Below are 26,733 nucleotides of genomic sequence, written 5' to 3' on the forward strand. Positions count from 1 at the left end.
GTCCATGCAACTGGAGGCACCCACACGGACACACCCCTGCCCACTCCAGGCCAGGCTGTGGGAATCCCTACTCTCCTCATTGGGAGATTTACCAGCAGGATCACAAGTTTTGTAAAACCAAGGAGAAATAAGGAAGCTTGGACTCCAGCAGGAATTGCATCTCAGATTCATGAGAGGGGCCGAGGGACCTGGGTCTGCCATTTATTTCACTGTCACGGGGCAGAGAAAAGACTTACAGCCCCAAAGTCAACACTTGCGTTGATCCACTTACTCCATATTTACGAACAGGGCCAGTGGGTGGTGGTGAGGGCAGTGAGTCTGACGGGCACAGCAGCCCGTCCAGGATGTGCCCATGTATCTCCATCCCAGGCAGGGCCTGGGTCTCAGAGGCACACCAGTATCCCTGGCTGATGAGAGGGAGGGGTGAGCCTCCCCGCTATGTCCCATCTCCCGGGAGACAGGGACCTTCTGCCAGCTTCTTCCTGTCTTTTTTCAAGAGGCAGAACACAGAGGCATCCTTTCTCCATCCTGAGGCTCTGGCTTGGGCAGAGGGCAAAACCTCACCAGAGAAGCAGTGCAGACACTATGGCTAATCCAAGGCAATGCAGACAAAGAGAGGTAACAGATGTTTCTCCTCTGCTATAAAACATTCTAGGGCTCCCCGGCGCCCTGGCCTTGCCTGGTCTGGCCTCTGCCCCAAGTCAAACAATTCCCTCTTTACTGCCCCCACCTAAGCCCTACTCTCAATACTGGGGGCTGAGGACAGATGGAAAGCAAATATGATCAAGAATATACTTATCAAAATGAGCACTGAGTAACGTAAGAATTGTAGAATCGCTATGTTGCACACCTGGAATTAACAGGTTTAAATTAAACTGGCCTTAAAATTAAGAACTTAATTAAAAAAAAAAAGGAGCAAACAAGTTATTTGGTCTCTACCGTCAATGTCTTGTTGTTTTTCATGCAACCAAAGATTGAAAACTCAGACAATTTCACATAAACTCCGATCTCCAGCTCATCATCAAAAATCAGCACTGGCAGGGATCCCTGGGTGGCGCAGCGGTTTGGCGCCTGCCTTTGGCCCAGGGCACGATCCTGGAGACCCAGGATCGAATCCCACATTGGGCTCCCGGTGCATGGAGCCTGCTTCTCCCTCTGCCTATGTCTCTGCCTCTCTCTCTCTGTGTGTGTGTGTGTAACTATCAAAAATAAATAAAAAATTAAAAAAAAAATCAGCACTGGCAGTACGAGGCCACTTGGCTGAACATCAGCTGGGGCAGACATGGGGCACAAGTTCTCTATGCCGGCTACAGGCCTCACCACTGTGGCCTCTCACAGAAGCTGAGATCAAGTCTGAGCTGCCACATACCATCACATTTGTGCTTCTATTTTCCATAGAGTACAGAAACACTACTAGTCACTCATCAAATATGAGCAAAAACCAGGGTCCCATCATTTTTCTCCAATTGTTCATTTATTTAAGAGCCTGGAAGGTGTTAAGACCCCTGGTCCAAATACTCTGAGGGCACTGTGCTCTCTCATGCCCCAGTGCCTTTGCACCTGCTCTTCCCTCTGACCAGGACACCCTCACCTCTGTTCTGGTCCAACAAGAGGCTGCTCCTTAAACTCATTTTTGAGGGTCTCTACTCTATGGAGACTCTCAGGCAGACCGCCAATATAACCAAAGGAGATCCCTATTCCCAGCATACAAACGTCCCATAAACAGAATTAACACCACAGAATGAAAGGCATGGCAGCCAGAACCAAAGATGCAGGACACGGACACCCACACACATCCTGGGACTTGTCTGGGGTTCCCCCCTCCCTAAATGACTTCAACACACATTAGTCCTCATCTCCCTCCATGGCTCTCCCCATCTGAGTCAGAACCCCTTCTCCTCCAGATCCCTCAGCCCAGCCACAGTGACCCCACAAAAGCAGGGTGAAGGCACAAGGGCTGGGAAGACTAGTAGGAGAACTGGCACATAGTAGGTGCTCAGCAAATCTCTGATGACGGTTTTTAAATAATGCTAAAGGCCTTTAGCTCCCCCTCTATTTTGCCACAGACCCCACCATTCCCTATTGCCTCTCATGCCTCAGCATATTTATGCTCCCTGCCTGGAATTTATTTGCATTTGTGCTTCTCAGCCTAGAAAATCCCTGACTGTGCTTTAATTTCTAAAACACCACAGCTAGCTCTTTGGAATTAAATAGCTCCAAGCCAGTAAGACTCGCTTTTACACACCTGTTAGATGGGCCAACAGGCTGGCCAACCGTGGCCACACAACACTCAAGGAAAAACCTATCCATCAACTAACTAAACACACTCACGCTTCAATGACCCAGCCCGTGAGAACCAATACTCAGTCCTGATTATTTACCCATGAGTGCAGAGAGGGGTTACTTATTCCCCCGTCAACAAATTTGCTCCCTTAATTACCTGTGGCTTAGCCAACAAGGAGGTGGGTCCACACTGCAGAAGCACAATTCCCCGAAGCACAGGAGAAAGATGCCAGTTAAGAACCCATGTGTGGGACCCGATCACAAAGTGGCTGTTTCACAGTGGGTACCAGGACCCCAGCGAGGATGGCTACGCGTGATACCTCAGGACCCTGCCCTGACCAGTGTGGGGAAGAGAAGACGCCAACATTAGGGAGAAAACCCCAGGACCTTCTCCTCCCAGCTTCTGCTACTCTTGGCCTTCATCACACTTCCCTGGTACCCAGGCCAAAGGGCCCAGGAAGGACACGCCTCCACCAGCTCCAAGCAGCTTCGAACAGCAGCACCCCAAAGCTGCATGCAAAGTCTGCATGCCCACCCCAAGTCTGTCCTCCAATGGTGGAACCCCACCTCTTCCCTGAGTCCTGTACTCCCAGCACCTGCCCTGAGCCAATGCTCAATGGCCTGGAAGTGAAGTGAATCCATCCCCTCTCCCTGTCTCCCAAGCACTGATTACCCAGGCGCCTCCTTTCACCTTGTGTTACAGACCCCCACCATCTTTACCATTATTTGCCAAATGTTGTTTAAAACCAACTCCTTGCTTTCGAACTCAGGGGTCAGCATTTTTTGGAAAGGATCAGTCAGTACATACCTCAGGTTTTATAGTTTCTATCGTAACTACTCCACTCTGCTGCTGTAATAGAAAAGCTGCCACAGCAATATGCAAATGAATGGACTTGACTGTGTGTCAATAAAACTTTATTCACAGAAGAAGGGGTAGACAGGACTTGGCCTACAAGCCATAGCTTGCCAAGCCCTCCCTAACATAAGTCTCATCCTAAACAGTGATGTCTGAAAGGTTTCAAGTTGATGTACTGGCTATTTTTTGCTTTCAAATATGCATAAAAACACGCTAAAAAAAACTATAAACATTTTTCAAATGTTAAATTTGTGAGCCAGTCATGCAGAGAACCCAGTCCTCACTCTGGGGATATGACCCGTTCACCACAGAGATCATGATTCACCAAGCCAGGAGTTCTAGAATTTTCCAGGCTGAGAATGGAAGTAGTCTTTCTCCTAATACTCTTCTGCGCTGCCTGGGTAGGCCAAACACCCCCAGAGAGGGTTTCCTGGCCATCAGTGAGGAGGCCCAAACTGAGGGAGCCTGCTACAGGGCATCATGTGCAGATGGTCACCACCCATCTCGCAAATGGCCGCACAGGAGCATGCTGGGAACGGGTCCCACAGTTAACCACTCTGCCCTGCCTCTCACCTGGCTCTTGCCGCGGCGCCGGTAGCTCCTCCTCACCAGGCTCTTATAGTTCTCATTCTTCTTGGTCAGGTAGTAATAGAGGACACACTCAGCCACAGTCTGTAGGACAGAAAGAAAATGATGCTGTGTACAGTGTGGGTGGTCAGAGCAGGTGGCCAGGAGCTGGAGATCTGGGTTCAAATCCTGCCTCCTCCACCCAGAACAGGGTGACCTTGGGCAGGTCACTGAGCCTTCTCGCCTGTGTAACAGGGATGCTCAGAGCACATACTTGCCAGAGCAATCATGAAGATGGAGCACTTGGGACATGCTACAGAAGTGCCACCTGGTCCTACTGCTCTTGCTGCTATCCATAACTGAAACAGCCAAGGGGTCACCTGCCCTCTCCAGCCCCTCCAAGCTCCCAGCCGGGCAAACTCAAAGGTCTGCCCCAACTTGGGCCTGGGTCTCCTTTCTCAGTCCAGCTTCTTCTTCCCGAACATCTGGGGCCCTGAGTAACCTCTTCCAAGCTTTGTGACCCATCCAGACTATAATGTCCCCAAGCAACTCTTTGTCTCTCGGAATGTTTATAATTTTCTCTGCCTTGGTCTTTTCCACACCCATCTGGGTCTGAACCCTGGTGCCACTTGCTGAGTTTGTGACTGGCCCTCCCTGAACCCCACCACCTTCTTGCCCAAACAGGACCAATGACAGGGTGTCCTCAAAGCAATGAGACTCAACATGGTGGTGCCTGCCACCTGCGACCCTGAACCAGCTCCAGATGACAGCTCGCCTCTGAGGACCATCCTGTCAAGGCTGCTGGGGGCAGAGGCAGGCAGGGCCTCAAACCCCACGGTCTTTGACACCTCCTAGAATGTACATGAACAGAGGCTACTTCCCAGGTAAACCTGGCCCCCCCCATGGGGCCCACACAGCAGTTGAGAAAATCATTATGTTATCAGACACCAGTATTTGCAAATTGGGCAATGTGGGTGTCCGACTTCCCCTTGAACAATTCAGGGGAGCGCCTTCCATGTTGGAGGACAACAGGCTGACTTTGACCCTACGCAGCAGCTGTCCCTGCAGGTGGGCAAGTTCCCACCCTGCTGCTGGCCTCACTCAGAACATGCCTCTCCCCAAGGGCATGGGGCACCATTGGCAATCCCTGCTTTAGATCCTTCTGGAAGCTCTATTTAACTCCTATCCTGAGCTGCCTCTTAGCCAAAGTACACCAAAAAGTTTACTCTCCAGGGTAAAGACTCTGATTCTCCCATTCCCAAGCAATGCTGCTCAAGGACCAACTTCTGAAAGCCTTGCGTCCATCCCTGGGGAGCCCTGACCTAGAGCCTCCTGGACTGTCCACACCCCCAGCATGAAGCCATCATGAACTCAGACGAAAGGCTATTTATAGGGCTTGCTTTCCCATGCTGGTTTTTCAGGCATGGAGAGATTCCGTTTCCCCACACTGCCCCATCTCCCTCCTTCTATGGTTATCAGCTCATTAAGGACAGATGTCGGGGACAACTGTTCAACTTTAAAATAACCGCCTGGCTCCTGCTCAGACGGCCCTCTCTCAACTAAAAAGCATGAGGCCTCCAGCAGACGGGTATTAGCAAAGCTGAGGGTGGGCAGATGACCCTTCTCTCTGACAAACCTGATTCAAAGGAGTGTGGCCTAAAACACCCATGACTGCAGCCCAGAAGGAAACCTTGGCTGGAGCCCTTCCTGCTCTGCCCAACAACACCAGGGTTCCCAGGGCCAAGGCCAACACACAGGGTTTCATCCAGATCCAACCCAGCTTCCCCCCACTCCCAGCACTGCCCCACCTAATAAAGAGTGAAGAGTGCAAAGGAGGTCTCTGCCATTCTGTTAGGACACTCTGTCCACCTGCCAGGTAGGAGCCAGAGCGAGAGGGGGCACTGGCTTGCTCTGGGTTTGGGGGCAAGGCAAGGTTCAAGTGGCAGTTCTATACAAAGGTCTATCCAAATAGGATGAGGACTTACAGACCACAGGCCTGGCTGGCATTGGTGTCAGAAAGCATACCGTGACCATCAGAGGGAGCAGCCCCCTGAAAGAATGCCACTCTTGCCTATAAAACCCTAACGGGGACGCCGGGCACAGCATGGCTTCCAGAACCCATGCCCAACGTGCAAGGACGCTGGTGCCACGTCTGAGGAGCTAGCTCCAGGGAAGCCGGGTGCATTCAGCTCTCCTGGGGTTTCCTCGCTGGTGCTCCACCCCCTTGGATGGCAGGGGCGGGGCCCACGGCTGCTTCTCCAAGGAAGGAGCAGGAGGACAGAGGGGGGGGAAGCAGGGAAGGACAGACAGACAGAACAGGGGCAAGCTCCGTGGGCAGGGAGGGAGGGTCCTCTGCCCCAGGGCCAACGGTCGCCCATCAGAGTGGACCCCAGAGAGGTGGCGGGGCGGGTGGGGCAGCTGGGCTGGCGGCTGCGCTTGGGGGTGGCCACTCACCTTTCTTTCCAGGAACGATGCGATCAGGCCGAAGTTCTTGGGGTGCTGCATGAACCTGCGGAAGGAGAAGGGCGGGCATGAGGCCCAGGCACAGGGGGCTTCCCAGCTGGGCAGGCGCCGAGCACCCGGGCGCCTGCCATCTCCGCGGGCCCGGCTGGGCGGGCGCCGCCCCACTCGGAGCAATTAAGCCCAGGGGGGTGTGGGAAGGGCGGGCGGGCCGAGGGTAAGAGAGGGCGTTCCTTGGAGTGAGTCACTGGTTTTAGCGCCTTTGAAAATATATTTGTTTGTCCTGCTGGAGGCAGCTTCCAGGAAAAATGAGGACATTGCATGCAGCTCTTTGGTGGGGTTCCCCCCCTTTTAAAATCTGCCTTTGTTTCTATCTCCGGCCGGGTCTGGGAAGCCGGGCCTCACCCAGCCCACGCGGGCCCCCACAGCCAGACCACAAGTCAGGCGGCGAGCTGCAGGCCTCCCTGGGCAAGGCGGGAGCACAGGCTCCGGGTGCCCGCAAGGAGGCGGCAAGAAAGGACTTATACCAGAGAGGGTGCGGGGAGCTGGCACCCCACCAAGTGGCTTCCTGCGAAGCCTGCGGAATTACTGGGAAAGGCTCGGCAAGGCTGAAATGTCAGGGCCACAGGAGCAGGCGGGCAGTGGGGGCGGAGATGTGGGTCACGGCCGCTGAGGCCCTAGGGATGCTGGGTGGAGTCCTTGGCCCAGACCCAGCCTTGGCCTGCCGGTGGGTCCCCACGACGCGCCACCGCCTCACAGCCTCCCCCGGGGAGGGAAGGAGTTGCTGGTGAGGCGGGGGCCCCAGTCCCCTTGAGGGAGCCTGGGCCAGCGCCCGGTGCTCTCCCGCCCGGCCCTCCAGATGGCTGGGCAGAAGGCCAACAGGCCCCTCCCCTGCTCCCCAAGCAGACACCAGAGAATCCGGAATGGCCTCTTCTTTCTTCCAGGAGGAAGCTTAGAGTCGAGTGGCAGGCTTCCCCGCCTGGGATCCTGCCTCAGGCAGCATGCAAAGCTGGAGCCAGCCGAACGCCCTTCTTTTCCAGACAGTCCCCTTCCTCTCCCTGCCCCAGTGACATTTCCTTCCCCTCTAGATCCGTTCCTCAAGGTTTCCCCAAGGAGAGATGGGGTCCCAGGAGACCAGATTTCAAACCTGGAAACCTTATCTAGCTCACCTCTTCCAGTGCCCTCCATCCTAGCCCTGGATCCTCTGCCAATGCTTCCTAAGAACTTCCTACCCACTGGGCACCTCTCGGCAGCTAAACAAGGGAGGCACTGTTGCTATACCCATCTTACAGATGTGGAAACTGAGGCTCCAAGAGGAGAAGTGGCTACTGGAGGGGACTAAGCCACTAAATGGTGGGGCTCTATGCCACTGGCACGTGATTTCCAGAGGCCTGAGTGCCATCGATTCTTTGGAAAATGAGGCCTTGACCAGGAACACTCTCCCGGAAAGATGCATGGCACGAAGCTGAGGCTCAGCGGATAGGAGCCCAGCGAGCCCCTCCCTGGCTGCCCTGTTCTTCTGAAATAACAATGAACTCATTAGGTGAGAAGAGCAAACATGAACTCTTCAGAAAAGCTGGAACACAGAAAACACACCAGAAGCACCCTTATTTTTTTTAAAAGAAAGCATAAATAAATAAAAATGTCAAACATATCATGGAGTATTTAGATCCCTAACACCACAGTAATTCTTAGCACCCGTGACTGCGGCCCTTCACTAAAATTATACCATCGCTTACCCTGGGGACTTGACTATGCACCAGAACGATCGCACTGGGGATCATAAGGACCAAGAAATGAGCCCCAAGCAACTAGGTTTTCTGTCTCCAAGGAGTTAACCCCAAACGCCCCTGGGACCCACTCCCCAAAGTGCTATTCCCTGAAAACTGCTCAGTCTGTGGCAGGCACTTGAGGCCTTGTTATACTACCCCTCTTTTTCTTACAGATGTTTTAGAATTTCCAGACTCATAAGCTTTTCTGAAAAACACAACTCTCCTGCCCAGACCCTCATCAACTGCTCCTACACTTTTGTGTCCTGGCGTCTGTGCAGCTAGAACACCACCCCCCACCCCATCTGTGTTGCCCATTACCCAGAATCATCCTCGTCCCTGAGGCCCAGCAGGCACTTTGGGGGCCTGACCCTGGCCTGGCTCACAGCGGTGGCTGGAGAATAGGAGTTTCGTCCCCTGGCCATGAGGCCTTCTCGGGAAGCAGAGGTGGAGGTCCAGCCGCTAAGCAGGCAGAGTCTGTTTCCAATGTACCCTGCTGGCCAAACTCTGCGGCCTCTGCCCAAGCTCTGAGGCCTCTGCCCAAGCCTCGCTTCCCGCCCTCCCACCTCTCCGGGGCCTGTGCCTGGCACCTGTGTGGGCCCCTGGATACAACTTCTGAGTTTGGTTGAGAAGACAGGGTTTTATCCATCTGGCAACTCCTCACTCATCTCCCCAAAACACTCCAGTCTTGTGGCTCTTTCCTTTTAGAAGCTCTGAGCCTCACCTCTTAGCACTCAACTCTTGCCTCTGCTTTCCAAATCTCCCCTGCCCCATGGCTCCATCTCCCTCCCCAACAAGCCTCTCCCCTGCTGCTGAGCCCTTGCCCTGATGATGAGGCCTAAAGCCTGCCTCAACGTTTATAGGCTGTGTGGCCTTCATTTAGTGTCTTAACCTCTCTGAGTCTCTGTTTCCTCACCTGTGCAATTGGAATGGCCTGGCAATGCTATTATGAGGGATAGAGGGACAAACTCACAAAACCCAAAACACATGTGCACTGTGTCTGGGATAGAGGACATGCTCAACAATCACTCTCAGAGTAAAATGGAAACCAAAGAGCCATCAGCCAGCCACAAATCTCTGCCCTCTGGCCCAGCCTCCAAGATCCTCCAGCCTTGTTCTTCTGATATACATGGCCCCATTTCATATAAGGCTGCCCTCACACTTTGTACTAGGTTGAAGAGCATGCCCCAAATTTTACATCCACCCAGAGCCTCTAAATGTGACCTTATTTGGAAACAAGTTCTCTGAGGATGTGATTAGTTACAATGCAGTGACACTGGATTACGGTGGGCCCTGTACCCAGTACAAATGGGGACAGAGAGACACACAGGAAAGACCATGGGATGGAGGCAGGAGGGAATGATGCAGCCAAGGAATGATGCCAGCTGCCGGGAGCCCACAGGGGCCAGGGGAGAGGTGCCAAGCAGATTCTCCCTTGGAGCCTCCAGAAGGACCCAGCCCTGCCCACACCTGCGCCTGGCACACCTGTGAGGGAAAATTCCTGTTGCTGTAAGCCACCTGGCTTGTGGTCATTCATCACGGCAGCCCCAGGAATCCCATCCATGCCTTGACAGGAAGGGCTTCCCAGGACAAGAGAGGGCCAAGAGGGCCATAGGGCCCACACCCCAGCAACGGGGGACTCACTTCTCCCGGAACGTCTCCTTCTCCTGCTCGCTCCACATGTTCATGACCTGGCGGTCTTTATACACCTTCATGGGGTCATCCATGAGCCCGTTCATGTTGATGAACTTGATGCGCTGCTGGTCAGCATCGTACAACATCGGTGGGATCACAGCCAGCTGGCGCATCTGCTTCTCCAGGTTCTGGAGGGAGGAGGAGAAGGCGGAGGGCCGGGGTCAGAGGGCTCCAGAGGGCAGCCTTGGGAAGGGGCAGGGGTGGGCGCTGGGGCCCCGGGCGAGAGTACAGACCTGCCCAGTGAGAGTGGGAAAGTGCCGAGCCAGACAGAAAGGGAGGGATGACTGGAAAATACTAAGAGCCAAATGCCAGGGGGAGGGAGAATTTAAAGGCAGCCCCAGACAGGTTTATGGTGGATGGGGCTATAAATTAAATGCAAGGAGCAGCAGAGGCCTTATCTGCAGCGAGAGAGGGGCAATGCATCTTCCCTTTGGAAATGCAAGTGCCATAAAACATGACAGGAAAGATGTTCACCCAGCTGGGTGAAACTAGCTGGGGAGACAGGCCTGGCCATCCAGGCTCCGAGGGCACGCAGTGCAGAGAGAGGGGCCAGTGAGACCATGGACCCATTTCCTCCCTGCCACCCTCCCAGCCCTGGCACTTGCTCCTTCAAGCATGCCCACTTGGGATCTAGCCTGCCCGGCCCCATGCACGGTAGGAGTTGGGTGTTCACTCATAATGCATCGGGATGGCTATTAAGAGGCTCTGAGCCACCACTCAGCTGGGCTCATTTCCCCAAATCTCTGCAGCCAGCCCATTACCGGTGATTAATTACCCATCTGAGGAGGCAGACAAGGGCCCAGCATGGCCAAGATCAGCTAGTTCAAAGGATCTGCGTCGCCTGCCCTCCCGCAGCCAACCTCTCCTTTGGCATTTGGGATTCCCAGCAGGAACACAGAGCCTTGAGCACCAGCTCCGGGAGGACCCCTGCCCCAGGAGGCCTGAGCCTCCCAGTACTTGGCACAGCCCTCTGGTACCAACACCTCTCCCATCATCCTTGGCCACCCCGCATGCGCACTAATGGCACAGCACAGGCATGTCACAGGCAGAGCTGTCTCCAGACAGGAACCCCTGCTGTGCCCACTCAGGGGTCTGTCTTCTGAGGCGTGCGCTGTGACTGCATCTCTCCTCCTGCCCCGCCCCCTCCTTCCTACCCTCCCAGGGAACCTCCAGTCAGGTGAAGTCTCGGCTCTAAATCCCTTTTTCCCACCACCCCACCCCAATGCCATCCCTTCAACATCCTCAGGAGGCCAGTGGCTACATTCTCATGTGGCCAGGACCCAGGGAAGTAGGCCTCTGGCATGGGGGCTGGGGACAGAGGACATGGTCGGCTGAGATGCTACTCACCCTTGGCCATCAGGCAGGAAACACTGGGAGAGGGCCACCCACCCCCCTCTTGCTTCCAAGGCAAACTGAACTCGTGTCCACACCCCTGTGGGATGTGCATGCAGCCATAGCATCGGCGCGACAGGAGCTGGAGCCAACCCGCAGGTATGATTGTGGCCAAGGGCTGAGTTCTGCTTTCTCTGGACCGAATGGCATTCAGAAAAGGGACATACCATGTGAAGTTTTAAAAAGAAGATCTCTTTTCATGGCCAGACAGTCTGAATCACCTGCATCAGATTCATGTGGGTAACTTGGTAAAAAATGCAGAGTCCTGGGCTCCACTCCAGATTGGCTACATCAGAACCTCTGGGGGCAGGGCCTGGAAAACTGAACAGGGCACCCCTTCCCTAGGACTCAACAGTCTGTCCTGTGTGAGAATCAGCAGCCTAGAGCAGTGCTGCGGCAATGCAGGTATTCACTGCCTGCCCTGTCCAGTGTGGCAGCCATGAACTACACATGGGTCCTGAGCACAGAACATGTGCCTGGTATGCCATGGAACCAAAGTTTTAGTTTTCTATCACTTTAGTTAACTTTGACTTAAATGACCTTGGGTTGCTAGGGGCTGCTGCACTACCGGATCAGAGTCCCTGGGGAAGAAGCACGTGCTCCCTCCTTTCACAAGGCTCTCTCACATCTACTGTGGGGTTGGGCACAAGCAGGTGGGAGGACTGGCACATTAGAATCTTGACCTGTAAGACTCAGGAGGGGCCAGGCTGGCACCAACACTTCCCTAGGCAAATGCCTCCTCTGCATACTGATCATCTCTGGGAACCAAGACCATGGCCAGGGTCACCAAGGCTGAGCTCTGGTTGTCCAGGCATGCCCAGGGGGTCCAAGAGAACAAAGAGAGTGTGCTCATGCTGGCAGGGCCGGAGTCCTGCCAGAAGGTCGCCAGTGGGGTGTGCTGGGAACTATCGCATCTGCCCCCAGTCTGGGTGCTGAGAGGCTGACCTAGAAAGCACAGTTCTCAGGCACCCCTACCTCTGGCTTCTGGTTGGGCTCAGCCAATGGGAGGTACTGCAAGACAGGAGATACAAGAGGCAGGGGTAATAATCCCCCAGCTTCCTCCCCACTGTGGCATCATGCTGTGACCCGCCCTGGCCATGTCCTGCCAGATGGCTGTAGCATGGCAACACCCCTTCTCCATTTGTCCTTTAGGCTTGGAGAAAGGTGATGGCCACCGCCCCCATGCCACAATACCCTGCACTGATTCTGCCCACACTTCAGGGACAAGCCCCTTGATTTCTACCATCAGGGTGAATTCTGCTTCCTGTCAGGAAGCTCCCAGGGATGGGGGATGGAAGGGAATGAAGTCAAGGCCAGAGTCAAGGCTGTGCTCTTACCTCCTGCTCTGAGAGGCCATCGATGATCTCAGACACCTCGTGCTCACTGCGGGCAGCCGACATGGAGAGCCCGCTGCCCCGCTGGCCCACCCTGCTGGAGACCAAAGGGACATACTCAAGACCGGCCCCTTGGCAGTCGGGACTCCAGCAGGCACCACAGCATAGACCAAGCCCAGAACTTCACCAGAGGCAGAGTGTAGGTGGGAAGGAGGGAGGTACAAAGGGACCAGGCCTCTCCTACCCACAGGGACCACCCCAGGCTGAGAAGTCTAGGAGAGGGCATGGAGCCCCAACCCTGACCCAGGAAAGCCACAGGGACCCAGTCCCATCTTCTCTCCTAAGATGCCCCCGAAAGCCCAGCCCCACTGCTCCAGGACTTGTGCCTCAGTCTCCTCCCCTGTAACAGGGGGATAGAGTGGCCCCTGGCTCCCAGGGCTGGGAGGGGGCATTCAGTGAGATGTGGCCTGTGAGTGTCCAGGAAAGGATGGAAGCGGCATCATCAAAGCTCACTGCCCATCACCCTATCTGTGGAACAACAGAAGCACAGCTACACATCACCAAGCACCCCTACTGGGCAATGAGCACTCCTATGCAGGATCTCACACTATCCTCATGACCCCCACATAAGCCCAGAGACCAGCATCCTGATCCAGCTTCCAAGTGAGGGGCAGGCAGTCCTCTTGCCTCTGATCTACACCCGGGATCTCAAACTCCACTCCCTTCAGGGGCCATACAGGCCACATAAATGAACAAGGCTGGCAGGTGCCAGCCCATGGCACATGAGAAGGGGACCTTGCTCCACCAAAACATGTTTGAGTTTCAAATAAGCACTAAAGCCAAGCAGGTGCTGCATGGCACATCCAAGAGCCTCATACAGTCCCTGGGCCACCAGTTTGAGACCCTGCTGGGCTGTTTCACAGCAGCCAGGGCTCTTCTGCTGACCCAGGTCCTTGAGGCATCTAGGAGGAATGGAAGTGGTGGGCAAGGTGGGATGCGGGAGGAAGCAAGGAAGGAGGAGGGTCAGGCTCCAGCCCCTGGCTCACCTCTGCATGCGTTCCTGCAGCTCGCGCTGCTTGCGGATCTCAGGGAACTGCTTCTCGTAGTATTCGCGCACCTTGCTCTCCTTGGCGCGTCGCCGGGGGTTGTTCTCAATGCGCTCCACCTTCTTCTCCCAGGCTTCCATGAGCTGGTCATAGCGCTGGCAGAACTTTTGTTCCTGGGTGAGTACAGCATGGGGAGCACTGATCAGCGGTTCATCCTCTGTCTGGACGCCAGCCCCACTCCCCTCTGTGCTCCCAGCCCGCTCTGCATGCACATGGGCACACACCATCACACACAGGCAGACAGGGGCAAGCTGAGATGCAGACACACACGGCCACACACAGGACACACATGATCACACAGAGACCTGGGCAGACCTGGGCCCCAAGAAAACCCAGCTGCTGCTCCCAAGCAGCTCCTGGGAAGAAGCCTCTACCATCCCTCCCTAAGGGCCTGGCTGCCTCCTACCCTGGGAGATGGTCCACCGGCCTGGCCTCCTAGAAATGCCTCATCTGATGCAGCTGCCACCAGCTACACATGACTAAGTTCAAAGCACATTAAGTAACATTTAGTATTCAGACCCTGGTTCCCCGAAACACATTTCCCGTGCTCCATAGCTGCATGTGGGAAGGACTCTCATCTGGAGTGGGCAGCACACACAGAGGCCATTTCCATCATGAAAGGAAATGATGTTAACACAGGCTCTGGGGTGTCTGTCAGGTTCGGGGCGCCCCCTAGAAAGCATCCTCTTTCTGATAAGTTCCTCATTCTCTGGCCTCAGGCTCAGCCATGATCCCAGGCCTAGGGAGTCTATGTGAAATCCTGAGCAGCTCCCAGGGAGGAGCCTCTACCACTTCTCCTGGACAACGTAGTCCCTCTCTATGTCTACTCACAGTGCCACCTACTTTATGTCCTCACTAAAAGACCCCCAGCCAGCCAGGAACATAGCTGCCTGCCTTCCACATCTCCAAGGTGACCAAGACCTTGAGCAGGTGGGGAGCAATAAGCTGCCCATAAGACCCCAATCTCCCCGTCTCAAACAGCTGTGCTAGACAGATGGCATGGTCTGGGAGTCTCGCTTGAACGCCCTCTCAATGCTTCAGCATAATCAGAAAACCCCTCTTTCGTCCTTGTGATCAGACACCTCACCCCATCCTGCATTTCAACCTATGTAAGGCAACCTGTGACCTTGGTCCTCAGCAAACACAGCAGGGCATCCATACCCAAGGGGATGTCAGGCCGCTTTGGCAGGGCATGAAACATGACCCCAGCTCCCAGGAGTCCCATACATATGTGGGCTGCTCCAAGAACCCGATAGAGATCAGGATGTGGTTCCAGTAGCAGACAACAGCCACAGCGTTCGTGGCTCTGCGGTGCAGACAGCACCCCATCGGGCATGGGGACTGGGGGAGGGGAGGATACTGACAGCCCTGTCACCATCATAGCAGGGGACCCACCCCACCCCACTCCTGCCTGAGAGGCCGCAGTCTGATAAACAAGAGTGAGAAAACAGGTCAGATGGGGAGATGGGGAGAAACGGTCACCCAATCAGCATAGGAAAATCATACAGTTACCAGAGAAGACACACACGGCCCGTGTCCACTGCACCGAGCTCCTGGGGACAGTGCCCTGCAAGAGGTGGCAGCCCTTCCCCGGGGAGCAAGAATGCTCAGTGGGTTTTCCATGAGGTGGACCCACTGACCAGGGAAGGAAGCAAATCTCCACCTCATGCTCACACACACACTCACGCTCCAAATGCTGGGCCAGAGCTAAGCCAGTGTGAGGGGGTGCCAGCAGCAAATCTCTGCAGGGGACGAGGAGCAGGACCACCATGCTCATGACCACAGTCACTGTGTCTTATGAGGACATGTCACCCCCAACCTGTTGCTTTCTGGCAGCCAGAGTTCACTCTTGCCACCCCCGCCCTCACCCCTGCCACTGGCTGAACATTCCTTCCTGCAGACAGATTCACTCAAACCCACACAGGCTGCAACTACCATCCCCGGTGCCAGGGGACTCAGGGTCCAGGTACCCCAGCCCTGTGCCTGGCATCGCTCAGTGTAGGAGCAAAGGCCAGGATCCCAGCAGCAGCAGCCCAAAGTTACTCTAATGGCATCCAGAGCACCTGCTCGCCCCTTGCTGCTGGTGTTTTTGGTGTCATACCTGAGAAGCCACTGCCACACCCAAGGTCATAAAGAGTCACTGCTGTTTCTCCCTAGGAATTTTATGGTTTCGGCTCTCACATTTAGGGCTTCAGTTGACTGAGTGTTTGCGTCAGTTCTGGGGGGTGGGGATCCAACTCTACTCTGCACGTGGATACCTCGTCATCCCCACAACACTTGCTAAAGAGACCATCCTTCTCACTGAATGGATTCAGCCGTTTGTGAAAAATCACCTAGCCACAGGTGTGAGGGCTTATTTTCAGGCTATTCCATGCTGTCCCACTGGTCTCGGGTCTGCCCTTATGCCAGAACCACACTGTCCTGGTTACTATAACTTTGTGATCCATTTTGAAATCAGATGCACATGGTTGTTCTTTTCCCATCCCATAGGGACTGCCTAGCCAGCCTGCAGTTGACAGTTCTGAGTGCCCACTCTATGCCAGGCGGCACCCTGGGCACACTGCATGCAGCCTCTCACTCAGTGACCCAATGAATGGGTGTTAATATCCTCAACGAGCAGAGAAGGAAACTGAGGCCAAAAGTTAAATGATTTGCCCCACATGTCTAATAGCACCAAGATTTGAAACCTTCCTGCCTGCCCTGCCAGGTGCGGTGTGATGCAGCTCTGCACTGAGGGAGGCAATGGGTGATGGGGCTCCCTGAACACAGGAGAAGGCAGTCCCAGGCCAAGCGCTGGGGGAAAGGAAGGTGGTGTCAGAGAAGGGCAGCTGCAGCTAGCTGGCCAGAGGGGCTGGCCTCTGTGGTCACCTCCTAACCCGTAGGCTGCCTGCAGGGCTCAGCAGGACAGGGTCACAGAAGCTCAAAATGTTCTGTGCATCAACTGTCCTGAGCACCAGGGCTCCCGGCCTCCCCCACAGCATGTTCATGAGGGATAAGGGTGACAGGCTGCGACTCTCCCCGGCCTCCAGCCTACCCAGTGCTCAGGCTGCAGAAGCAAGCCACGGCTGCTGGGGCAGGTCCGGGAAAAGCCCCAATGCTCAAAGGGAAGCCGGGAATACTCTTGAGAGGTGTGAAGGATGGAAGAGGGGTGAACAAACCTTCAGCTGCCTCTCGATGTACATAAATGACAAGGTGGGTGGGGACAAGCCAAGGAAAGCGGAAAGGCAGACTATGTTGAAAATAAGCCAGTGCCCACTGTGGTGGACTGAAGGGTGACCTCCCAGAATCTGGAGATTACTTGAGCTTGTTTGACAAAGCACTTGAGATGAGGTCATCCTGGATTAAGGTGAGCTCTGAACCATGTAATCAGGTGTCCATGTAAGAGACCAGGAGATGGCCCTGTGGATACAGAGGCTGAGACCAGAGGGACACAGGGACCCCCAGGGGCTGGGAGAAGCAAAAGGGATCCACCTCACAGCCTCTGGTGGGAACACAGTCTTGCTCACATCTTAACTTTGGAATTCTGGTCTCTGGAACCACCAGAGAATATATTTCTATTATCTTCAGCAGCCTGGCTTATGGTCATGTTACAGCAGCCTCAGGAAACAGGTACACCCACCCTCCATGCTGGGCACACCTCCTGGCTTACCCATCCCACACAGCCACCATCACTGTCAAAGCGCCCCCTTCACCAGGCACCACTCTAAATGCTCTTGCAGCAAGCACGTGCCTCCATTTTGAAGAAGAAGAAGAGGAAGAGTAAGGCTCGGGGTGGAGACTGCACTCCCCAGATCACACACAGCAGGCCATGGTGGGTGGGCTGAACCTGAGCCCCGATATTCTCAGCAGAGCCTTACCCCCACCCCTACCCCCCAGTCCGGCCTCCCAGGGCTGAGCTCAGCTCCCAGGGAAGGATAGGACAAGCTGAGGAGGTTTATGTCAATGTCCTTCTGGGGGCAAAGCCTTGGCTCTTTGCACAAGGCCGGAGTGCAGGCAGTGTGGGCAGCTGACCTGTGTGGTCCCTGGAACCTTTAAGTCTGAAGGAGGTTGGTTCACAGTGGGGGCAGGGCATGCAGGCCTAAGGTCTGGGGGACCATCTGGACCATCTGGACCCTCCCCATCCTCGATGAAGACAATGCATCAGGGGCTTTGGGTTCATTACAGAACAAGAACAAGAATGCCCTGCCATTGCAGGATGGGCTCAGCCTGGCCTCAGAGCCACCCTGAATTTCAAATAAGACTACTTTCCCCTCCACCTCAAGGGACCCCCAAGCAACCACAGGGATCCTTCTAAAATGTACATCAGAATTTCTTCCTCCTGCCTAAAATGAACCCCACCCCAGAGAGGGCAACAGTGGACAGAAATGTGGCTGAGGCTGGAAGATGGCAGGGAATGGCTATTGGTTCTTCAGTGCGGTGAGAACACAACTTCCCATCCTCTCAGGAGATGGGTACAGAGGCGTTAGTTAGGGAGAGAGGCCCAGGTGCCTGCACCTACTCCCTACTTGTTAGACAAAAATATTCACACTCATGCACATGTGCACACACAGCAAAGAAGCATTAGCCATGACCCCATGACTGACTCCACTCGGTGGGAATACAGGTGTTCACTGTATTTTCTCCAATTTCCTGTTTGAAATTCTCACAATAAAGACTTCATATTGTTTATCAAGAATGCACTTAGAAGAATAAATTAAGGGTCCCACTGCATTTAGAATAAAATCTGAATGGTTCATCCTGCTGAAGGCAATCTGGCTCCCATGTCATTCACATCAACTGCCGACCCCCAAGTCACACAGTGCACTACAGACTTGCCTGCTGCATTCTGTCCCATCCTACCCAAGCTGGCTCCAACCTCAGGGCCTTTGCACTTGCTGTGCCCTCTGCCTGATGCTCCAGATTTCCACACAGCTGGTCCTTCCTGTCATTCCCACTTCAGTACTGAGGCTACCACGCGGGACATGCAGGCTGTTCCCACTCCAGGCCTCCACACAGCACTTCTCACTGTGCCTCCTCTGCTCAGCCACTGTACCAGGCTTGTGGCAGGTCCTGGCTGTATATTTAACTCAATGAGTAAGATGAAACACCCACTTTCAAGAAATCCATCCATGCCACCTCTGTTCTCCATGTGGTCAATCTGGGGATCTGAGGAAACTGAGAAAGGAAAGGCGAGATGCCCACCACTTCTCACTCCATGGAACTCTGGGGTCCAGAGGACCACCTGCCAGCTTCCCAGCCACCTGCCATCTGTTCCAGAAGCGTCTCCTCTCTTCCAGGACCCAACTGGGGTCTGGGGCCAGAACACGGTCAGTTTAGAAACTGGTTTAGAGGAATCATGCCCTCAAGTGGTCCAATTCGAGCTTTGGTGAGATGGTCTGAGGAAGGACAGCACTTCCTCTGGCTCTAGACGACTCAGATCTGCTGCAGGAATTCAGGTCCCACAGAGAAACCCATCTGTCAATGTGCTAACATACAGAGTTGAAGAAAAACTGCACAGAAATGAAGGTAAAACAGGATCGAATGACTCCTGAACTCCACCCAAAGGACTCTTTCAGCCACAAATTCCTGTACTGGGTAAGCTCATCTGAGCCAGCTCTTCCCTCACAGCGAAGAGTAATAACAAGTGACTTCCCCTCCATCGCAGGAGGGGAATGTAACCCCCGACAGTGAATCAGTGATGTAAACAGCCCCCCTGAACCACAACTGCCTGTGTTCCCTCATGCACACTCTCTTCGCCTTGGGCCCCCGTCCCAGATGAGAGGCCAGAGCATGTGGCTGATGCAGGAGTCGCACCCCTGGCTATAGTGATGTAGCCACTGCCCACCGGAGTAAGCAAGGGAGCCTCACTTCTTCTGAACACCCTCATTTTCCTGAGCCAGGAAAACCTCATCTCTAAGGGAGTGCCTTGCAGTCACCTCCACCAACACATGGCCTACCCCACCCCCAACTCTTCCAACAAACTTCTCTCTTCCTGCCTGGAAAGCCCACAGGTCCTCTGACAGCAACCAATTTTCCAGGCCAACATACTGCTTTCTCCCCTTCCAGGCTGGAAAAGGAGCAGCAGAATTCCGGGCCCCAGGCCTCCTCGGGTAGCTGCGCCCCAAGCCCTGGCTTCATCAAAGCAGCTGCCACGCTTCCCATCTGCCCCGCTATCCCTGGCCTTTCTTCATAGCCTGGACATGCAGAGAGACAGCTGCAGGCCAGGAGGCCCCACGGGCACAGCCTCAAGTGCCTGGACTACCTGACTGTCCAGGAAGCCTGGCCCAGGGGAGCGACCAGGGAGACTCCAGCGGTGGCTTACCCATTGTTTCCGAGCGTGGTTCCTCCTCTTGAAGTACAAGATTAACTTTTTCCGCATCGCCTGGTTTCTAAGCAAGAGAAAAACAGCAAATGGGGCAGGTCAGTCATACAGGGTTTCACATATCTTATCCTTCACTGAGCTGTTTCCTGACAGCAAGCCCTAAGTTTGCCCCTTTACTGACCTAAAAGGCAGCCCACAGCCCCACAAGGGAACCATGAAATGCCAATGTGCATCCTCTCCCTCCCAGCGAGCTCTCCCACATTTCAGACTGAGCACAGTGTGCAGAAGAAGGGTTCCCAGAGGGTGGGGTGTTGAGGCTTCCTGCCCTCCTGGAGCTGCCATCCCCTGCCATGCACACCCAGGATCCCTTCTAGAAAACTAGCCACAGAGAAACATCCACAGGCTCAGACCAGGAACATGGGCCAGAGAGATCAAGACCCTGAGGTCTGTGGCCACACAGAGACGAGTGTCTCCCAGTCTGCCTCCAACTAAGCAGCACATTCTGGCCTCTGGGGCACCCTTAGCCTGTGGCAGTCGATGTCACATAAGTAGGGCAGCATGGGCTACCCATGCTCCAGCCCGTGAGGCAGGACCCCTCGGTAAGCCCTCTTCCCCTCAGCCCCTCTCCATGGCCTCCCCACACAAGTGAGTGCTACCAACACCTGGGTGGGGCTGTGTCGTCAGACAGGCCTTAGTAAGTAGCCTGGGGAGACCCAGACCTTGCTCACCGCGATCCAGGGGTACAGCTGTGACAGCTTCTCTGAGGAGGGGTACTCCAACTTCATCTTCTCAGTAGTGTCCAAACCCCACAAAGAGCTTACATGCCATTTCCCATCCAGCCTCTAGGAGGTTCCAGGAGCCACCCAGAACCCCAACCTCAGAAAAAAGACCAAGATGGTAGGAGTCCCCAGGCCCTGATGGGACAAAGCTCCCCCAACACATGCCTCACGAGGGGGCTAAAGGGCTGGAAACAATCAGACACAGGCACCTCATACAGAGTCCCTCTCTGCCTCCAGGCCCCTGCAGCCAGAAGCCACCACTTCAGAAGGCCCCACTGTCAGGCCCAGCTGTCCTCAGGGTCTACCCCCACACTAAAGTCCCAGGCCAAACAAGTACTCTCCCCAACCCCCAGTGATCTTCAACAGAAGTCAGCATCTTCATTACCTGGTCTCAAGTCCAGGGATGCTAACAAGCCTACATGCCCCCTCTTAATTCGGAGGGAAAGGCACAGTGAATGTGTGGGCAGCATCACCTCTCTGGAACTCCCCATGGACCCTAGCAGGGTTCAGAGCCCTGTTTACTCTCCACCTCCTGAGAAGGAAATACCATGCCACTTCTAAGAGGGTCCTGGGAGGTGGAGGGGGACGGGTTACCCTGCCTCCCGGGGTCATTCTGGCCTCATGTTAGCCAGGGCCCTCCCACTGTCATCAGCCTCCCCTGTGCTGTCCCTAAAAGGGTGGGCACCAGGATCCTCAGTCACAAAGGCTGAAACCAGAACACTTCGTTCTGTGACGAGGTATTTCAGCAACCTTAGAGGGCCTCCAACCTCAATACCCTCATCTGAAAAACGAATTCAATAACATCATGTTTTCACATCCTCAGTCATTCAACAGATGTTTATGGAGTACCTACTACGTGCCAGCACTCTTCTAGGCACTTGGGACATAGCTTTGAGTAGTGTAAAATCCCCAGCCCTCACGGAGGTGACACTCAGAGAGGTCACATGGACAGTAAGCAGGACAGTCCACATCATGGTGGATTCAGAAACTCAAACATGGGAGTGGGGGTAGTGAGTAGGTGGGATGGGAGAATGTAGCTACTTTAGGTGCAGTGGTAAGAGGGCTGGGGGCTGAGATTTGGATCACCAGAAGCACCTAGCTGTGGAACGATGCGGAGGGAAGGGCACCTCAGGCAGAGGATTCTAAGTACAGAGGCCTGGGGTGGGAACAAGAAAGGCCATATGGTTGGAGAGAACTGGGGAGGGGCGAGAGACAGTGAGGCTGGCAGGGCTGGCTGTATGAGGTCTTGGTTTGGGCAGGGTGAAGGGCTTTTAAAAAGATGGGCAGCTGAGAAGGCCGAGAAGCAAGGACAGCCCAGGGCAGGGAGCCGGGGAGCACCGAGGTCTTGCTTCTTCACAGGATTCTCCAAAACAATAAGCCATTTCTCTCCAAAGCTGGGACAGGCATACACAAGAAGAGCCCAGAACATCTTTAAGTAAAGAAGTGCTAAAAAGAAGATGACAAAATTAAAAGATCAGAGGGACAAAGACCCAGCCTGAGCTTCGGACTGCTGAAGCTGGGAAAATATAAGCACCAAAATACCAAAATAAGTAACCCAAGCGCTGGACCCAAACCCAAAGAACAAAATAAATATCCATGAGTCCGCGTGCTGATATAAATAAAAAACTGAATAAATAAATAAGGAAGAAGGAGCAAATGTTTCTTACAGAATCTGCTTACAAGGAAGGCGGGAGATGGAAAGTCACCACTAGAACACTTCAGCCCACCTGCCGCCAGAAGATCCACGTGTGAATGGTACAACTGGCCACGCTTTAAGGAAAAACCAGAATTTGCATAGCTTCAAAGTCTCTTCTCCCAAATAGTTGCTAGTCATTGAGCAGTTTTCACTTACGGCCACAAATCCTATGATGCTCCCCCTGCAGGAGGTGGAAGGGAGCCCTCCACCCCATGATGGCAGCCTGGATCCTTACTTGCTTCTAAAGCACTGAACACAGGAGAGCAAGATAGCCATGCACGGAGGTGATGGCACCTCTGACGAGTCCTGATGGGAAGGGTGGCTCCTCAGCTCTGTGGGGCTCTCCCCCCAAATCTATGCCCTGCCCCATCATGAGAAAGCACCAGGCAAACCCAAATCAAGAGACATTCTGCCCAAGCCCTGAAAACAGCTCTTCAAAAGGGTCAGGAAAGTCAGGGGAAGATGGAAAAACTGTCACCTGTGGACCAAGGAGACACAAGGACAGAGTGCAAAGTAGGAATCTGCAATCAGATCCCGGACCGGAAAAATCCAAAGAAAGTCTCTGGGTTGGCACTGAGTACTGTCCCACTGCCACATTATCAGTTCTGACAAATGCAGCCTCACTTAACAGAAGATGTTCATATTAGGAGATGCTGGACGGAGGATATATGGGAAATTCTTTATACTATCTTTGCCACTCTTCTGTAAATCTAGCTTTTTATTTTTAAGATTTTATATATTTATTTAGAGAGAAAGAGGGAGCAGCAGAGGGAGAGGGAGAGAATCTCAAGCAGACTTGCCGGGGAGTGTGGAGCCAGACATGGGGGCTCAATCTCATGACCCTGCGACCATGACCTGAGCGGAAATCAAGAGTTAGATGCTTAACCGACTGAGGCACCCAGGAGCCCCTAAATCTAGCTATTTTAAAATAGATGCTTAAAAAGAAACCAAACAGGGTCATGATCTATATTGAAATGCCACAGTACGACCAAATACAATTTACGGTAGACCTTGCAGGGGGCATGGTGTATGTTACAAGTTGAAATGGGTCTCTCCACACTCAGTGACATTGGGAGTCCCAACCCCCTGTACCTCAGAATTCGACCTGATCTGGAAACCGGGTCTTTACAGAGGTCATCAAGTTAGCATGCAGGCAGGATGGTGACCCTCATCCCTTATGAATGGCGTCCTTATAAAAAGGCGAAGTGTGGACTTGGAGGAGGACACACATAAAGGCAGGATGACATGAGAAGACAGAGAGGAGATAGTGGAGTGTCTATAAGCCAAGGGATGCTCAGGGAGCCAGCAAACTCCAGAAGCTGGGAAAGGCACGGAAGGCTCCCCAGGAGAGACCAGGGTCCCATCACCGCTTCATTCCCAACTGGTGGCTTCTAGAGCTGGGAAAGAATAAGCTGCTGTGGTTTCCAGCTGCTCGGTTTGGGGTAACTTGACCCAGCTGCCTGAGGAAGCAGATGCAGCCAAGGCCAGTCTTCAACCAGCTGCGGTGCCCTGGCTGCACCCTGGGAGGGACTCAGTGAGTACAAAGTCTCACAGGGCAGAGGTAACTCCTGTAGCCACCTCTGTTCCCCACAGCTACTGCAGGGCAGTTCTCCCCAGTGGATCCGAATTTCCTTCCAAAGCAAGCACTGTGCCTGGCACCCAGAGGCATCCACTTACTGCCAAAGAGGACAAATGTCAAGTCCGCAGGTTGCAAATGGGCACAGTCCACCAAGCAGAGCCAGTCCATGAAAGCATTGTTTGGACTGCCATGCTTTCTAAAAAATCTGAATTCGTTGCCAGTATTGAAAACCAGAAGCTGTTGTGTAAAAAGCTGAACTTAAAGCTTCTTTTATAAGACCAGGCAGTCTGCTACACCCCCTCATGGCCACAGGCTGGGGACTGAGGCTTGACCACCCCTTTACAAGGATGATGAGCTCACCATTCACCACAGTCCCTGCCACTCCCTACTGCCTCCTGCCAGCCCTCCCCACTCTACCTTTCCCTCTCAGCCCCATGGACATGCCTCTGGTCGCAATCCCCTAGACATCTGGCTTAGGGTGTCCACTTGTTCAACATTCTTCTGGCAAACGTTTTTGGAGTGTTTATTTTGTCCCAAGGAATGTTTTGGTATTGGAGATGCAAATAGCTTCCTACAGACAAATCTTTTCTACTATGATTTTTTTCTGGCAAAAATAGGCAACACAGTCATAATAAGAGGGCTCTAGAAAGGCTGACAAACCAGCAACATGATGAGTTTGCCAGTGGAGGCATTTACAGGGATGCAAAGGATAGCTATCATTTCCTGGAGAAGTCAGAGTTTATAAAAGCACAATCTGTAAGGAAACATAGGCCTCATCAACTGCTGCTGGGCCCAGAAGGAGATACAAAACCTAGAAGGGAGCAATAAGAGGCTGGAAACTCTGCAAGTCTGAGGAGAGTCTGGCCAGGCCTGGGACCACAGGGTTATAAAATAGGACAGCTTAGGGCAATCAGGGAGGCTTCCTGGAAGAAGAGAGGCTTGCACTGAGGCTTGGGAGAAGCAGAGCAATAGAACGGGCAGAGGAAAATGACAGCATTGAGTTCTAGGGGAGTGAGGGTGATGATGGATTTAGAGGGGGTGAGGAGGGGCATTCAGGGAGAGCCAGACCCCCAGCAGCTGGCTCCAGAGGAAGCCTGCCTGAGCGGGGCTCTGAACACCTTGAGAAGAATCCATCTGATGGAGTAACTGATGGTCTGAAACCTACATACGGACAAGCAAGGTGACTTGCCCAAGGCCACTGGACTAGCAAGGGGCAGAGGCCAGACCGGAGACCCAGGAGAGGTAACAGGGTGGGTGTGCAGACCTGGTTGGTCTAGGAATTTGGCTCTATGACCCTAGGGAAATTACTTAACATCTCTGAACCTCCAGAGCAAGACCACAAAAACCTGTTGTCCCAGGTGCCCTTTCCACCTGCACAGCTCTAGGGCTGCGGGCTCCAATCAGCCAACCCCCAAATGAGGCAGGAAGAGGGATGAAATGGGGCATCAAGACAAGAAAAACGGGGAAGAGAACACCGGGAACCCACAGGCCTCCAGGCCCCAGGAAGGCAAGAGGAACAGGGCCAGTGCCTGGGCTCTACCACCAGAGGAGGGCGTAGCAAGGAAAGGCACAGCACACAGCAGAGCACACATATCAGTAACTGTCCCCCAGGCACCAACCTCAGACCCCTTTGGAGAATCACAGGGGTCCTCCGAGAAGGCACTGAGCTCCCTGAACAGCAATCCTGGCAGGTCCTGCAGTGGCGTGCCCAATTACTTCTCCCAGGGGCTGCCCTGGCCTCTTCCCTTGCTTCCCAGAGCCTGAGAAGGGCTGAGCATCCACGGCAGACACCCCCACACCTCCCCATGATGCAGGTGGCAGAGGGAGCGCAGCAGAGGTGGGCACAGGTGACTTGGACACGTCTGAAATTGCCAGCGCGGCAGGAAGTCAAGCGTGAAATTAACTTTAACTGTGCAGCCCCAGCGCGCACACACAGGGAAATTAAAGTGACAGAGCAAGGTCCTTGGGGAAGGGGTAACCTCCCACCTGGCCCAATGACAGCAGTGGGGGCAGGGAGATGGAATGGGCTCTCACTGTCCTTATCAAGCTGTCACCAGGTCACAGAATGCCAGACCCATCCACTCCTGCATCCCCAGGGCCCAGGACAGTGCCGAGCACACAGTGAGCGCTCAATAAATACTGGTTGGATGAACAAAGGACAGGAATACATGGATAAAACAGCAAGAAGAAAGATCACAAGATGCTTTTCACGTGCCTGACACTGAGCTCAGTACCTCAGGGACAGTAACTCACTGAATCCTCAGCAACCCTAGGAGGCAGGAGCTACTCTTATTCCTACCTCACAGATGGGGAAACCGAGGCACTGAGAGTCAGTGGCTAGCCAGATGCTCATGGCCCTCAACCGGCCCTTGGGTTTCATCAGCTTCATCTCAGATTTCGCTGTACTCACATCTGTCCAGGCCCCTGACCTCGGCAGCCACAAGACTTCTCTGTCCCTGCCCCTCCACACCACACCCCTGGCAGCTCCCACAGCACCTGGGCCTGCCACTGCTTGCCTGGATGGCCATGGCTATCTCCACCAAGGCCTCCCAACAACCAGTCCTTTCTCTCCAGAGCCACCAGAGTGAGCTTTGAAAGTAAAAACCCAATACATCACTTCCCAGCATAAATATCATCTCTGGCCTCCCTTCACACATAAATAATATGACCTGAACTCCTCATCAGTCCTGGGTGATCTGCCTGGCACCGTCTTTCCCTCACCTACCCCACAGGCCACGCTGGCCTTCTCTGGGATCTCACCAGTTCAGTCCAGTGTCAAGGTCTTTGCACTGCTTGTTCCACTTGCCAGGGAGGTCACATGGCCAGCTGCCACTCAGCCCCCAAGTGTCCCCTTTGTTGTCAGGTCCAACCCTGATCCTCTGGCTAAAGTCACCTACCTACCATATCTGCCATCTG

General features: G+C 54.1%; 1 protein-coding gene across 16 annotated transcripts in view; it reads right to left on the reverse strand.

The window, feature by feature from the left end:
- The window catches only part of NCOR2 (nuclear receptor corepressor 2), a 211,435-nt gene that overhangs the window by 80,663 nt on the left and 104,039 nt on the right, over positions 1-26,733 (reverse strand). For 13 of the 16 annotated variants that reach the window (XM_055322399.1, XM_055322400.1, XM_055322401.1 and 10 more), the window contains 6 exons: positions 19,764-19,830; positions 13,403-13,575; positions 12,360-12,453; positions 9,580-9,758; positions 6,161-6,215; positions 3,713-3,811 (listed from right to left, as the gene is read on the reverse strand). In XM_055322399.1, coding sequence (XP_055178374.1) covers positions 3,713-3,811; positions 6,161-6,215; positions 9,580-9,758; positions 12,360-12,453; positions 13,403-13,575; positions 19,764-19,830 — 667 coding nt within the window. The remainder of the gene's footprint in view (positions 1-3,712; positions 3,812-6,160; positions 6,216-9,579; positions 9,759-12,359; positions 12,454-13,402; positions 13,576-19,763; positions 19,831-26,733) is intronic. The other 3 variants (XM_055322397.1, XM_055322408.1, XM_055322407.1) reach the window with 1 other exon arrangement.

Source organism: Nyctereutes procyonoides, unplaced genomic scaffold (assembly GCF_905146905.1).
Source record: "Nyctereutes procyonoides isolate TBG_1078 unplaced genomic scaffold, NYPRO_anot_genome, whole genome shotgun sequence".
Taxonomy (NCBI): domain Eukaryota; kingdom Metazoa; phylum Chordata; class Mammalia; order Carnivora; family Canidae; genus Nyctereutes; species Nyctereutes procyonoides.